Below are 15,292 nucleotides of genomic sequence, written 5' to 3'. Positions count from 1 at the left end.
TTGACATATATGCTTAATAAATTATTTTCACATGATTTCTGACATTTATATTAAGGAGATATTATATACCTACTAGGGATATATGAATTTAAATAGATGAATATTAATTAAAACTTCTAATTTAAATGCCATTACCAGTAAAGTTTACTTACTCTGAGATGCTTTGGGAGTTGGTAAGTCAAATTCATTTACTCTCCCTACAAATTGATTTCTACAGAGACCATAATATCTCTTTAGGCTAAGAGGTTTAACTGATGGCACCCATGAGCCTTTATATGTTACAAGCACTCTTCCACATGCATAGCAAATTAGAATACATCCATTATCATGGGCTGGAATTAGCCATGGCACATTTGATTCATATTCTTAACAAGAGTCCACATGAACCAGTCAGCATTCCAAACTGATATAAGTAACAACAACAAACCTTAAAATCACCTTAGTCAGTAACAGATTTTCAGTAAAATAAGTCAGGATTATTTTACTGGGTCAACATAAACAGTCAAAGTCCTATTCCTCCCTTTGTAGCTGCCCTACATAAATGATCAAGAGGGGCGCCTGAGTGGCTCAGTTGGTTAAGCTACTGCCTTCGGCTCAGGTCATGATCCTGGAGTCCCGGGACTGAGTCCTGCATCGGGCTCCCTGCTCAGCAGGGAGTCTGCTTCTCCCTCGGACCCTGCCCCCTTCATGCTCTCTCTATCTCATTCTCTCTCTCAAATAAATAAATAAAATCTTTAAAAAAAAGAAGAAATGATCAAGAGAGAAGCATAATCAAAGTTGCTGTGAACCAGGCTCTCTCTTCTATACCTTGTAACATTTGCAACTCTGACAATGCTAATTTGCTAATTACTGATTTAAATTCCTTTCCCCAGAATTAAAAGTCAAATTATAGGCTTCTGAGAGATATTTCTATTTATTGGAACACACCAGGTTACCAGTAAAACAGAACAGTGTAGATACAGAGCCTGTTATTTTACTGGGAAGATTAGAGGCTTTATGATGAATCTAGGTCAGATTCTGGTTCTAATAGTTATACTGTGGCATTGACGAACCTTATTTTCACATCTATAAACTGGTAATACTCTACCTTGCAATGTTATTATGAGGCACAAGCAAAAATGTATATAGAAAGTTGGGTTTTTATTAGTAAATAAGAGTTGCTTAGGATACAGTGATGAGAATTCTTAAGGACATTCCACTTTCTTCTGTCACTATCAGAACTACACTTAGTGAGGGAGATATTTTTTTCACCAACTTAGTCTTATTTGGGAACATAGTTGTAGCCTCTAAGGAGCCATGATTTGGCAATGTTACTGATTGTCTCCCATGCCAAATGAGACCAACCCTAGAGAATGAGTAGTATTCCCTTGAGCTTGTATCATTCTCTATTCTGTAAGTCTTCCCACTCTTATTTGTAATGTTCATTACTACTCTTGAGTCCTTGTTTAATTTAACTGCATTCTGTGTATACTTCCTTTTTTAAAGATTTTATTTATTTGAGAGACAGAGACAGAGATAGCAAGAGAGAGCATGAGTGGGGAGGAGGGGGGAGAAGCAGGGAGCCCAATGCAAGGCTCCATCCCAGGACCCTGGGATCATGACCTGAGCAGAAGGCAGATGCTTAATTAATGCCCCTGTTTATACTTCTTAAGGGAAAGTTCCATATTACCATGTCATCTTTCCTTTATATTTCCCCCATAGTGCCTAGCAGTGTGTGAGATATGTTATTTATTCATTAAGCAAATATGTGAGTGCCTACAAGGGACCTAGGCCCTTATTCTAGATGCTGTATATATGTCAGTTAATAAAACAGTAAAAAAATCTATGCCTTGTGGAACTTAGATTCTAGTGCACATAGGAAGTACAGAATTCAATTCTGGTTGCATTATTGGGGCAAAAGGATATTTTGATCTTTTGTCTAAATCTCTCACCAATTTAGCTGGAAAATTAAGACAAGTAATTTGATAGATGTGCTTTCCTACTTTGCAGTATTTAATACACACACACACACATATATATATGTATACATGAGAATCTCTATATCATCTCTTGTTAATCTTTCCAGTATAAGTAGTATTTATGGCCTTTTTTAAGAATGTGTATTCTTCTAATCATATTTGCCTTCAAACTCATAAATATATTATAAACCCGAGAGATTTGACAATAGAATTTTTTAATGGTTGAAAAATAGTAAAAAGAAGTTTTGAACAATAAAATGAAAATTTATACCATTGCAGGTTTGCCTTTTTAAATATGGCGCAGCTAATCTTCCATATACATTTGTAAAAGGCACCAGATGTTAACAGGGTAAAGAATGCAAGAAATCAAAACAGAGCCACTTTCCCCAACTTCCTTTTTGTATCAATATACACATTTTAAGGCAGATTCTTTTCCGTGCAAAATCCAACAGAAGAAAATCAACATTTTACAATTTCACACATTCTCAGATTTTTTTCAGTATCATTTGTCAGGATATTCATGATAAAGCATATTAAAACAATTTTTTCCTAATGAAGCTTAAAGAGGTTGATGAATAATTATTAAAAATTATTTAGAGATTTCATTACAGACCCCTCATAGAAGATATAGAAAAGTCAATCTTTTTTTCTTATTTCTTCTTTCAGAAATGTCCATATCAGTTTGTTCACTATGTCAGGTTGTTCTTGCTGAAGCCAATGACTGACTTCTGACAAAATAGTCAGCCTGAAATAATTTTTAACATAAATCTTTGTGACTTCAGCCATCTCAACCTCCATAAATGCATCTTTCTCTCCCCACAGTAGTAGCGTTGGAATGGTCACCATATGATGTTTGAGAGGCAGACAGCTATAAAAACAAAACACGTGGACTTGAGACTCATTGTAAAAGTTAAAATAACATTTTCCCATAATGTTCTTTTAAGCCATACATTCTCAAAGGAGACAATATCATCACCAACGGGGTGAAAATTGATTCTTGGGAGAGTGAAAAAAATTACTTTTTTTATGTATAAATCATGGATATACACACAGTACATAAACAGATATTAAAATTTCATAGGGTGGGGGGGGCAATTAGGAAAACAATGTCTCAAAAGGCTCCTTAAGGAGGTGATGATGAAAAAATGGTTGAGAAACACTGCATTAGGCAATCAATCTATACAATAAAAAGTTTAAAAGGCTATTTAAGAAAGGGCTCAATAAAATTTTTAATTGGATGAGTATAGCAAAATTTATAATGAAGGTTATAAATTAAATATGAAATTCATCACTATGAAGAATAATTTGCTTTAAAAGGATACCAGAATTTCTGAATGGTGTGATGAAAGAGAGTTTTAAATGGTGTTACTTTAAATATATTTTAAATTGTTAGATAATATAACATTTATGTGAAATTGGAACTGAAAATTCAGAAAATATATACAGACTGAACTTTACCATTAAATGAGACTATATTTATTTTGCAAGAAGATTATTTTTAAAACAATGTTTTACTGTGTATTTTCTTAAAGTATAAAGAATAAAACCATGCATAATTCCATCATTAAAAGATAACTTTTGGTCATTTTCTATGCACGTAGTTGAAACCATACCATAAATAAAGGGCAATAAATAAACACAGTTTGTATATAGCATCCATACTCAAATTTCATGTTGAATTATAACTTGAGAATTTTCTCATTTCATGTTTTTCAAAAGTAATTGTGAAAGATAGTATTTTATGGTATAATGACCCATAAATGACTATTCTCCTATAACTGAATATTTAGATTATATCATCAGTTAAAACAAGGGGATGTTTTAAGTGATGCTATAATGAGCATTTTGTGCCCAAATCTTTTTTGGCATTTCAGATCATTTCTTTCAGCTAGAGTCCTAGAAGTGGCTTTCCTGAGCTAAAGAATATAAATATTTTTAAAGCTTTTGACATTTACTGCTACACTATTTTTCAGGAAAGTGGGATGGTATTAATTACACTCTTGTTGACTATGCATGAGAATGAACACATCACTAGACACTCTCCAGCACTGACTTCCATTTTTGTTAGTTATCAAAACTCATGACTTGTGGCTACTTGGGATTGATAGGATGCTGCTAGAATGTGCAGGATATCATACATGTCCACTAGGGACTTAACTTTTGCCTCCCATGCAAGTGGCCATCATTTGGTTATAATGCTCCTAAAAATTAAGGTCTTTGTGAATGGGTAAACGGATAGAAAAATAAACTCTTACTTAATTTTGATACATGGATTGCTATACAAACTTGCAAGTCACTCAAATTCTAGAGCTCATAAAATATTCAAAAGTAAAACATTTTCTAACTATTATCTGCATATTTAACAATATGTGAGCATGTGATAATTGAATCAGTAAGATAAAAGGAGTTTTAAAAGACAAGTAGTCAAAAAAAAAAGAAAAATATAAATTCTTCACTCATATGTGGAATTTAAAAAACAAAACAAATTAACAAAGAAAAAAAGGGACAACCAAAAAAACCTAGACTCTAAACTATAGAGAACAAACCGGCAGTTGCCAGGAGAGCAGTGGGTCAGGGAATGGGTGAACTACGTGAAGGGGATAAGGAGTGCACTTGTGATGAGCACTGAGTAATGTATAGAATTGTTGAATCACTGTATTGTATACCTGAAACTAGTATAACACTATATGGTAATTATAGTTGAATTAACACAATAAACAAAAAAAGGAATTTTTAAAATTTTTAAAAAAGAAAAAAGCAAGAAAAATAAAAATTCTTCACCAGATCAAATTGGGGATAAAGGGAGGAGTTTCCAGAAAATGAAAAGAAGAGCGTATTCTCTGGCCCTAAGGTTTTAAATTGCTAAACTTCACATGAAATGTTACATATATTTATTTTTTTTGGATCTATTTATTTATTTGAGAGAGAGAGAGCACAAGTGGCGGAGGGGCAGATGGAGAAGGAAAGAATTTCAAGCAGACTCCCCGCTGAGAACAGAGCCAGATGCGAGGCTCAATACCATAACCCTGAGATTATAACATGAACCAAAATCAAGAGTCAAATGCTTAACTGACTGAGCCACCCAGGTGCCCCTGAAATATGTTACATATAAAAGAAAGTATCCCCCCAAAAATTGCTAGAACTAATACATGAATTCAGCAAAGTCACAGGATATAAAATCAATGGACGGAAATTTGTTGTGTTTCTATACACTAATAATAAAGCAGCAGAAAAATAAATCAAGGAATCAATCCCATTTACAATTGTACCAAATACAATAAGATACCTAGGAATAAACCTCACCAAAGAGATAAAAGATCTGTACTCTGAAAACTATAGAACACTTATAAAAGAAATTGAAGAGGAAATGGAAAAATATTACACATTCATGGATTGGAAGAACAAATATTGTTAAATATGTCCATATTACCCAAAGCGATCTACACATTTAATGCAATTCTGATCAAAATACCACAGCATTTTTCACAGAGCAAGAACAAACAATCCTAAAATCTGTATGGAACCAGAGAAGACCCCAAAGAGCCAAAGCAATTCTGAAAAAGAAAAGCAAAGCTGGAGGCATCATGATTCTAGACTTCAAGCTATATTACAAAGCTATACGCATCAAGACAGTATGGTACTGGCACAAAAACAGACACATAGATCAATGGAACACAACAGAGAATTCAGAAATGGACCCACAACTATATGGTCAACTAATATTCAACAAAGCAGGAAAGAATATCCAATGGAAAAAAGAAAGTCTCTTCAACAAATGGTGTTGGGAAAACTGGACAGCGACCCGCAGAAGAATGAAAGTGGACCAGTTTCTTACACCATACACAAAAATAAATTCAAAATAGATGAAAGACCTAAATGTGAGACAGGAAACCATCAAAATCCTAGAGGAGAACACAGGCAGTAACCTCCTTGACCTCAGCAGCAGCAACTTCTTACTAGACACGTCTCTGGAGGTAAGGAAAACAAAAGCAAAAATGAACTATTGGGACTTTATCAAGATAAAAACTTCTGCACAGCAAAGGAAACAGTCAACAAAATAAAAGGCAGCCCACAGAATAGGAGAAGATATTTGCAAATGTCTTATCAGATAAAGGGCTAGTACCCACATGTGTAAAGAACTTATCAAACTCAACTCCCAAAAAAATAAACAATCCAGGAAAGAAATGGGCAGAACATATGAACAGATATTTTTCCAAAGAAGACATACAGATGGCTAACAGACACATGAAAAGATGCTCAACATCACTCATCATCAGGGAAATACAAATCAATAGCATGATGAGATGCACCTCACACCTGTCAGAATCACTAAAATTAACAACACAGGAAACAACAGGTGTTAGTGAGAATGTGGAGAAAGGGGAACCCTCTTACACTGTTGGTGGGAATGCAAACTGGTGTAGCTACTCTGGAAACTAGTATGGAGGATCCTCAAAAAGGTAAAAATAGAGTTACCCTATGACCCAGCAATTGCACTACTAGGTATTTACCCCAAAGATACAAATGTGGTAATCTGAAGGCACACCTGCATCCCAATGTTTATGGCAGCACTATCAACAATAGCCAAATTATGGAAAGAGTCCAAATGCCCATCAACTGATGGATGGATAAAGAAGATGTGGTAGGGCGCCTGGGTGGCTCAGTTGGTTAAACGACTGCCTTCAGCTCAGGTCATGATCCTGGAGTCCCGGGATCGAGTCCCACATCGGGCTCCCTGCTCAGTGGGGAGTCTGCTTCTCCCTCTGACCCTCTTCCCTCTTATGCTCTCTATCTCTCATTCTCTCTCTCTCAAATAAAAAATAAAAATCTTTAAAAAAAAAGATGTGGTATAAAATCAAAACCTCAATGCGATACCACCTCACACCAGTCAGAATGGCTAAAATTAACAAGTCAGGAAACAACAGATGTTGGTGGGAATGCAGAGAAAGGGGAACCCTCCTACACTGTTGGTGGGAATGCAAGCTGGTGCAGCCACTCTGGAAAACAGTGTGGAGGTTCCTCAAAAAGTTGAAAATGAAGCTACCGTATGACCCAGCAATTGCACTACTGGGTATTTACCCCAAAGATACAAATGTAGGGATCCAAAGGGGTACATGCACCCCGATGTTTAGAGCAGCAATGTCCACAATAGCCAAACTGTGGAAAGAGCCCAGATGTCCATCAACAGCTGAATGGATAAAGAAGATGTGTACATACACACACACACACACACACACACACACACACACACACACACACACACACAATGGATATTATGCAGCCATCAAAAAAACTGGAATCTTGCCATTTGCAACAATGTGGATGGAACTAGAGGGTATTATGCTAAGCGAAATAAGTCAATCAGAGAAAGACAAATATCATATGATCTCACTGATATGAGGAATTTGAAAAACAAGACAGAGGATCATAGGGGAAGGGAGGAAAAAATGAAACAAGATGAAACCAGAGAGGGAGACAAACCATAAGAAACTCTTAATCTCAAGAAACAAACAGGGTTTCTGGAGTGGTGAGGGGGTGGGACAGATGGGGTGGCTGGGTGATAGACATTGGGAAGGGTCTGTGCTATGGTGAGCGCTGTGAATTGTCTGAGATTGATGAATTACAGACCTGTACCTCTGAAACAAATAATACATTATATGTTAAAAAAGAAGAAGAAGAAGAAGATAGTAGGAAGGGAAAAATGAAGGGGGGGAAATCTGAGGGCGAGATGAACCATGAGAGACTATGGACTCTGAGAAACAAACGGAGGGTTCTAGAGGGGAGGCGGGTGGGGGGATGGGTTAGCCTGGGGATGGATATTAAAGAGGGCATGTTCTGCGTGGAGCACTGTGTGTTATATGCAAACAATGAATCATGGAACACTACTCAAAAACTAATGATGTAATGTATGGTGATAACATCACATAATAAAATAAAATTAATTAAAAAAAGAAGATGTGGTATATATATATATACACACATATATATATGTACACACACACACACACACACACACACAGTGGAATATAACTCAGCCATCAAAAGAATGAAATCTTGCCATTTGCAATGATGTGGATGGAGTTAGAGTGTATTATACTAAGCAAAATAAGTCAGTCAGAGGAAGACAAATACCATATGATTTCACTCATGTGGAATTTAATAAACAGAAGAATATATGGAAAGGAAAAACTGATAGAGAACTGAAGGTTATTAGATGGAGGTGGGTGGGGGTGGGTTAAATGGGTGATGGGTATTAAGGAGGGCACTTGCGATGAGCGCTGAGTGTTGCATGTAAGTGATGAATCACTAAATTCTACTCCTGAAACCAATTTTACCATATATGTTAACTAACTAGAATTTAAATAAGAATTTAAAAAGAAAAAAGTAGGGCGCCTGGGTGGCTCAGCGGGTTAAGCGACTGCCTTCGGCTCAGGTCATGATCCTGGAGTCCCGGGATTGAGTCCCGCATCGGGCTCCCTGCTCGGCAGGGAGTCTGCTTCTCCCTCTGACCCTCTTCCCTCTCGTGCTATCTCTCATTCTCTCTCTCTCAAATAAATAAATAAAATATTTAAAAAAAAAAAGAAAAAAGTAATAAAAGAAAGTACATACAGCATGGTGACTATAGTTAACAATACTGTATTGCATATTTAAAAGTTGCTGAGAGAGATCTTAAAAATTCTCATCACAAGAAAAATAATTTTTAACTATGTACAGGGACAATGTTAACTAGACTTGTGATCATTTCATAATATATACAAATATTGAATCATTACATTGTACACCTGAAACCATTGTAATGTTTTAAGTCAATCATACCTCAATATAAATAAAACAAGCAAATAAACAAGTAAATAAAAAGTAAAACATTATTTTAGGAGAGTATGTTAAGCTGAAGAACTTACTGGGAAAACACTTGATAAAATATATCTGATTAAAAATGATTAATCTTAGTACGTATAGAAACAATTTGAAAAATCTAAAAACTGTAACAAGTAGTTACAATTTCTGGTCTATATTGCTAATCATTCAACCTATCAACATATATTTTTAACATACCTATTTCAAGTAAGTCTGTTTTACCATGTTACTTTTCCAAAGTCCAAGTTATCAGCTGATGTGTAAGTATTAAGCCAGCAATTTCCAAGGTGTTATACACTCCATCATTACTTTTGCATGTGGAAATATTTTATTACTTTAAGAAGACAATGTAGAAAATAATCGTATCCATATACTCCCCAGCAGCTTAAGAAATAAAACACTGCAAATATGATTACACCCTTCTGCTGACCTTTCCTTGATACCATTTTTCTTCTACTCACCCTAAGCCAGTAGTTCTCAAAGTGTGGTCAACAGACTAGCAGCATCAGCATCGCCTGTGAACTTGTCAGAAATGACAACACTTGGGACCCATCCCAGACTGACTGAATGGTGGGGTCCAGCCATCTGTGTTTTAACACGCTCTCCAGGGGATTCTGATACAAGCTATAGTGAAGAACCATTACCATTGGAGGAAGGACTAGGTTGAATTTAGTTCTCAACACCCCCATGATGTTGTTTGTTTTTTTTTTTTCCACTCCTATTAAGTCAGTGTTGTCTGGCCTGCATTATTTTTTTTTATTGACATATAATGTATTACTTGTTTCAGGGGTACAGGTCTGTGATTCATCAGTCTTACACAATTCACAGAGCTCACCATAGCACATACCCTCCCCAGTGTCCATCACCCAGCCACCCCATCCTTCCCACCCTGCTCCACTCCAGAAACCTTCAGTTTGTTTCCTGAGATTAAGAGTCTCTTATGGTTTGTCTCCCTCTCTGGTTTCATCTTGTTTCATTTTTCCCTCCCTTCCCCTATGATCCTCTGTCTTGTTTCTCAAATTCCTCCTATCAGTGAGATCATATGATACTTGTCTTTCTCTGATTGACTTATTTCGCTTAGCATAATACCCCATGATGTTTTTAAACTTTTATTATATGTATTAAGATACCTCTCCCCCATTCCTATGGTTTTTTTGAGGAGCGTTTTTCCTTAAGCCCTCCTGGATCTTTGTCCCACCCCTGAATGGTGAGTGACAGTTGCTGGTTCAGGGTGCTGAACTAGGTGGGTCTATCAAATATGTCCTGAGGGTAAGAAATTCAATCTCTTTCTCCTCCTCTCTCTACAAGATTCATGGAAGGCAGTGACCTGAGAGGCAAGGGAAGTCGAGTTTGTTCTGCAAACCTTCCCACAGGTGATTTGTTCTAAAGTTTAGACTGGCACCAGGGAATTAGCAAGACCATTCTGGTTCTCGTATTAAGCCACAGTCTCTCCTTTATTAGTAATGAAGGTGATAGTTTGATTTTCATTTGCTGACTCTTGTTTGATCTCTTAACTGGTTCAGAAATTGAGCAGAAAGGGGTACTATTTGTCAGATCTTCCCAAATACAGTACATATATTTCTACAAACAATATATGGAGGTGTTTTGCATTTTTATAACTTTACATAAATGGTCTCATACTGTACATATTCTTCCACAACTTACTTTTGTGACCTAATATTATATTTTTAAGATTATCCATTGATGATACATTTAGTTCTACTCCATTTTCACTCCTATAGGGAATTTCATCTTATGATTATAGCACAGTTGATCCATTTTCCTCTTAATGGCCGTTTAAAATTTTCCAATTGTTTTCATAATTCAGATAATGTTGAACTTATTCTTGGACATGTCCACTGGTGCACTTATGGAAGGGTTTCCTTATAGTATATTCGCCCAAGCAGAATTGTTTCCTCAGAGAGTATGGACATCTTCAACCTTCGTCAATATTGTCAAGTTGTTTTCCAAACTGATCGTATGGTCCAAAGCAGCATGTATGAATTCATTTCCCTCCACACTATTGCCAACACTTGTTTTCAAAGGTTTAAATTTTTCCATTCGAATGAGACTGGAATACTTTTCATTTACCTGATGTGGTAGAGACTGCTCCGTAAAACTTCTTCCTTTCCACCATAGTGACAGAAAATCCAATTTACAGTTGGACCAAGGGCCACCCAGGATCAAGACTGACTACACTTGCCAGAGTTCTTGCAGCAAGGGGAGGATATGTGGTTTAGGAGAAACAATGTGTGCAACTTCTAAGTTGTGTCCAGTATGCCCTCCCTTCTTGTCTTCCCACTGACTGAAATGTAGATATGGTGGTAAACCATCTCCGACCACAAGAACAAGGAAAACACCCCAGGGATGGCAGAATAACAAGACATAAAATGCCTGGCCAAAGAGTGATCTAACAGTCTTGATGATTTCATGGAGCACAGCTGACACACCAACCTAGACTTTCACTTGTGAGAGAATTATATTTCTTTCTCTACACTACTGTTATTTCAGGTCTCTATTACAAGCAGTAATAACTGTTCTATATCTGACTACTAGTAAGGTTGGGCATCTTTCATGTTATTGACCATTAAATTCCTCTTCTGTGAATTGCCTTTTTATATCCTTTTTTTTTAAGATTTTATTTATTTATTTGACAAAGAGAGAGACAGTGAGAGAGGGAACACAAGCAGGGGGAGTGGGAGAGGGAGAAGCAGGCTTCCCACGGAGCAGGGAGCCCGATGCGGGGCTCGATCCCAGGACCCTGGGATCATGACCTGAGCTGAAGGCAGATGCTTAATGACTGAGCCACCCAGGCGCCCTGCCTTTTTATATCCTTTACCCATTTTTTGGTTGGGCTACCTTTTTATTAATTTGGAGGCATTCTTTATAAACTCTAGATATTATTAGTTCATGATTGATTCTGTATTGCAAATAACTTTTCCCTATCTAAGGTTGCCTCATCATTTTATGGTATCTTTTGATATATTTTTAATTTTAATGTAGTCAAATTCAAATTTATCAGTCTCCTTCATAATTTCAGCTCTTCGTGTCTTATTTAAGAAATCTTTCCTACCTGGGATCATGAAAGTGTTTTCTTATTTTTCTAACATTTGAAAGTTTTGCTGATCATATTTGGTTTTTTTTTATTTCCCTAAGGTTTACTTCTTGTTTAGTAAGACATAGGAATCTAATTTTATTTTATCCATATGGATATCCAATTGTTCCAGCAACATGTATTGAATCTTTTTTTTTAAAGATTTTATTTCTTTATTTGACAGAGAGAGAGAGAGATAGCAAGGGCAGGAACACAAGCAGGGGGAGTGGCAGAGGGAGAAGCAGGCTTCCCGCCGAGCAGGGAGCCCGATGCGGGGCTCGATCCCAGGACCCCGGGATTATGACCTGAGCTGAAGGCAGATGCTTAACGACTGAGCCACCCAGGCGCCCCTGTATTGAATCTTTTTACCACTGGTTTAAAATGTTCTCTGTCATAGCAAGTTCCCATATGTGCAATTCCATTCTTAGGTTTTCTTTTATGTTCCATTAACCAACTTGTCTATCCCAAAGTCAACACCATATTTTATTAATTTTAGAGTCTCATTACAAACCTTAATATTGGATAGGGTTAGACACCCATCTATCCTTTTCTTTAAAACTTTCTTGACCACCCTCAGCCTTATGCTCTTCCATACAAACTTCAAAATCAATTTTTCAAGTTTCATTGAATTTTCTTATGGTTTTGATTGAAATTAAATTACATTTATAGATCAATTTGTGGAAATCAAGAACTTTATGATATTGACGTTTTCCAATCATGAACATGATAAACCAGGGCTAATTTTCACTAGTTTACAACAGCAAGTCTGTATGGGTTGTTAAAATATTAAAATACTTCTCTATTGATTAGTAAACAGCTACTGCCCTGAGCTTGTATTCTTTAGTACTTCCGATAAATTTTGACAATCCATAAAGGTGATCTTTTGTTAGAGTCATAATATTTTTTGTTGCTGTTGTAGAGTATCTATTTTTAAAATATGTTTTCTAACTGTTCATTTATAAGATCATAATTTTTGTAATATTGCACTTACGTATATCAACTTTGCTGAACAATTTTTGTTTGAATAACTTTTCTGTAGATTCTTTTTCTAGATAATAACGACATTATGTATTATCATGGCTTTGTTTCTTCCTTTCCTAATACTTACACTTTTTCAGTGTTTTTTAAATTTTTTATTATTATGTTAATCACCATACATTACATCATTAGTTTTTGATGTAGTGTTCCATGATTCATTGTTTGTGCATAACACCCAGTGCTCCATGCAGAACGTGCCCTCTTTAATACCCATCACCAGGCTAACCCATCCCCCCACCCCCCTCCCCTCTAGAACCCTCAGTTTGTTTCTCAGAGTCCATCGTTTCTCATGGTTCGTCTCCCTCAGTTTTTTTTCTTATATGGCTAAGACCTGCAATTCAGTGGTGATTAGAGGCAGTTAAAGTCACCAAGTTTATCTTTAGGCTTTATTTTTGTAGAAAATGTTTTTTGTGTTTCATTATAAAGTCTGATGTTTGCTATACGTTTCTGGTAGGCAGAAGTTCTCTTCTGCATTGTTGTCATAATGGAATACTGTGATTAATATAAAGACACTAACAGGGGCACCTGGGTGGCTCAGTCGTTAAGCATCTGCCTTTGGCTCAGGTCATGATCCCAGGGTCCTGGGATCAAGCCCCATATTAGGCTCCCTACTTGGCAGGGAGCCTGCTTCTCCCTCTCCCTCTCCCTCTCCCCCTGCTTGTGTTCCCTCTCTCGCTGTCTCTCTCTCTCTCTCTGTCAAATAAATAAATAAAATCTTAAAATAAAATAAAGAACACAGAATATCAAGTTTAATGGCAAAGGGAAAAGAAACCTACAAAGATGGTTTTATAAAGCAGAAGAAAACGTTATTATTCTCTCAGATAGAGGAAGGACTTCTCAGATCTTCCAAAGTTTCCCATGGTGATACAGCTATTGGACAGTACCACAAAATATTTTCTGCTTTTGATGTAGGTTTTTTATCCTCTTGGTCTTGATTCCTGGAATATCTTTTTATGTGCCTGTCAGCTGTCCAGGTGCAAATAACCAGGGCAAAACACCTTCAATACCTTATTTTTTTCTTGGACAATTAAGTAAAGGTCAGTTTCCCATACTACCCCTTCAGGAGATTCAGGCTCGATCTATCTGAGGTCTATTTTCACGTCCTCTATTTCTAGATTACTAAGAGCTGTTACATGAATATGAGTTGAATATTATTAAATGCTTATTTTTTAAAAAGATTTTTAATATATTTATTTGAGAGAGAGAGCGCGTGCAAGAGCAGGGGGGAGGGGCAGAGGGAGGGGGAGCGGCAGGCTCCCCACTGTGCAGGGAGCCCAATGTGGGACTCAATCCCAGGACCCTGGGATCATGACCTGAGCTGAAGGCAGAGGCTTAACCAACTGAGCCACCCAGGCGCCCCTTAATTTATTTAGATGATTATATTTTTCCTTTTAATCTATTACTATGGTGAATTAAAGTAATGAATTTTAATGCTAACTTTGGTTTAATTTTTAATGCATGCTGGATTCACTTCCATAATATTTCATTTTACGTTTATGGATCTATGTTTATAATGTAGTTTGACCTATAATTTTCCTATTTTATACAATCCTTATCTTGTTTTGGTCTGAAAGTTATACCAGCTTCACAAAATGAGCTGAAGCATATGCCTTCTTTTTATAATGTCTAAAAGTGTCTATTAAAAAGTGGGATTTCCCCTAAGCAATCGTAATCATTAATTGACCCAGGAATTTCTAAAATATCAGATTAAAAGATGAACAGATAAAAAAAAAGTGGGATTTCTGTGTTAGAACTTACCTTAAAACCACTCAGGACTGTTTGTGTGGATGTGTATTGTGTTTTTGTGGATGTGCTTTAAATTAATAATTCAATTTCGTTAATGGTTATGTCTATTCAGGTTTTCTAATTCTTCATGAGTCAGTTTTGGTTACTAGATTTTTTCTTAAAAACTGCCCATTTTGTCAAAGTTCTCCAATTTGTTAACCTAAATTTTATATTTTAGTCTCTGTGATATTTATATCTATTTTCTGCTTAATATTGTTTATTCATGTTTTAAACCAATCTTGGCAAAATTTTGTCTATATTAATAATCTTCAAAGAATCTGCCTTTGGTTTTTTTGATTCTCTCTATTGTGTCTTTGCTTTTGATTGCATTAATTTCTGCTTTTTATCTACTTTAAATTATTTTCCTTCTAGTTTATTTTTGTTTACATGTTGTTCTTTTCCTACCTTCTCAAATTGAACTCTTCGCTCACTAATCTTCTATCTTCTTTTCTAATATAAGCATGGAAAACTATGAATATATTTCTTTCTAAGTACAGTTTTAACTGTATTCCACATGTTTTGATATTCTTATTTTTTCTAAGTTTTTATGAATTTCCAT

The 15,292-nt window shown here is 36.1% G+C and overlaps 1 protein-coding gene across 1 annotated transcript in view; it reads right to left on the bottom strand.

Annotated features, from left to right (window-relative positions):
- Window positions 1-2,071: 2,071 nt before the first annotated feature.
- Window positions 2,072-15,292, bottom strand: part of EPHX4 (epoxide hydrolase 4) — a 41,489-nt gene continuing 28,268 nt past the window's right edge. The window contains exon 7 of the mRNA XM_027623994.1: window positions 2,072-2,826. Within this exon, the coding sequence (XP_027479795.1) occupies window positions 2,595-2,826 (232 nt within the window). The 3' untranslated portion in view covers window positions 2,072-2,594. The remainder of the gene's footprint in view (window positions 2,827-15,292) is intronic.

Source organism: Zalophus californianus, chromosome 4, assembly GCF_009762305.2.
Source record: "Zalophus californianus isolate mZalCal1 chromosome 4, mZalCal1.pri.v2, whole genome shotgun sequence".
Classification (NCBI taxonomy): Eukaryota; Metazoa; Chordata; class Mammalia; order Carnivora; family Otariidae; genus Zalophus; species Zalophus californianus.
Note: the sequence above shows the minus strand (reverse complement) of the source record. Positions and strands in the feature narration are given on the sequence as shown.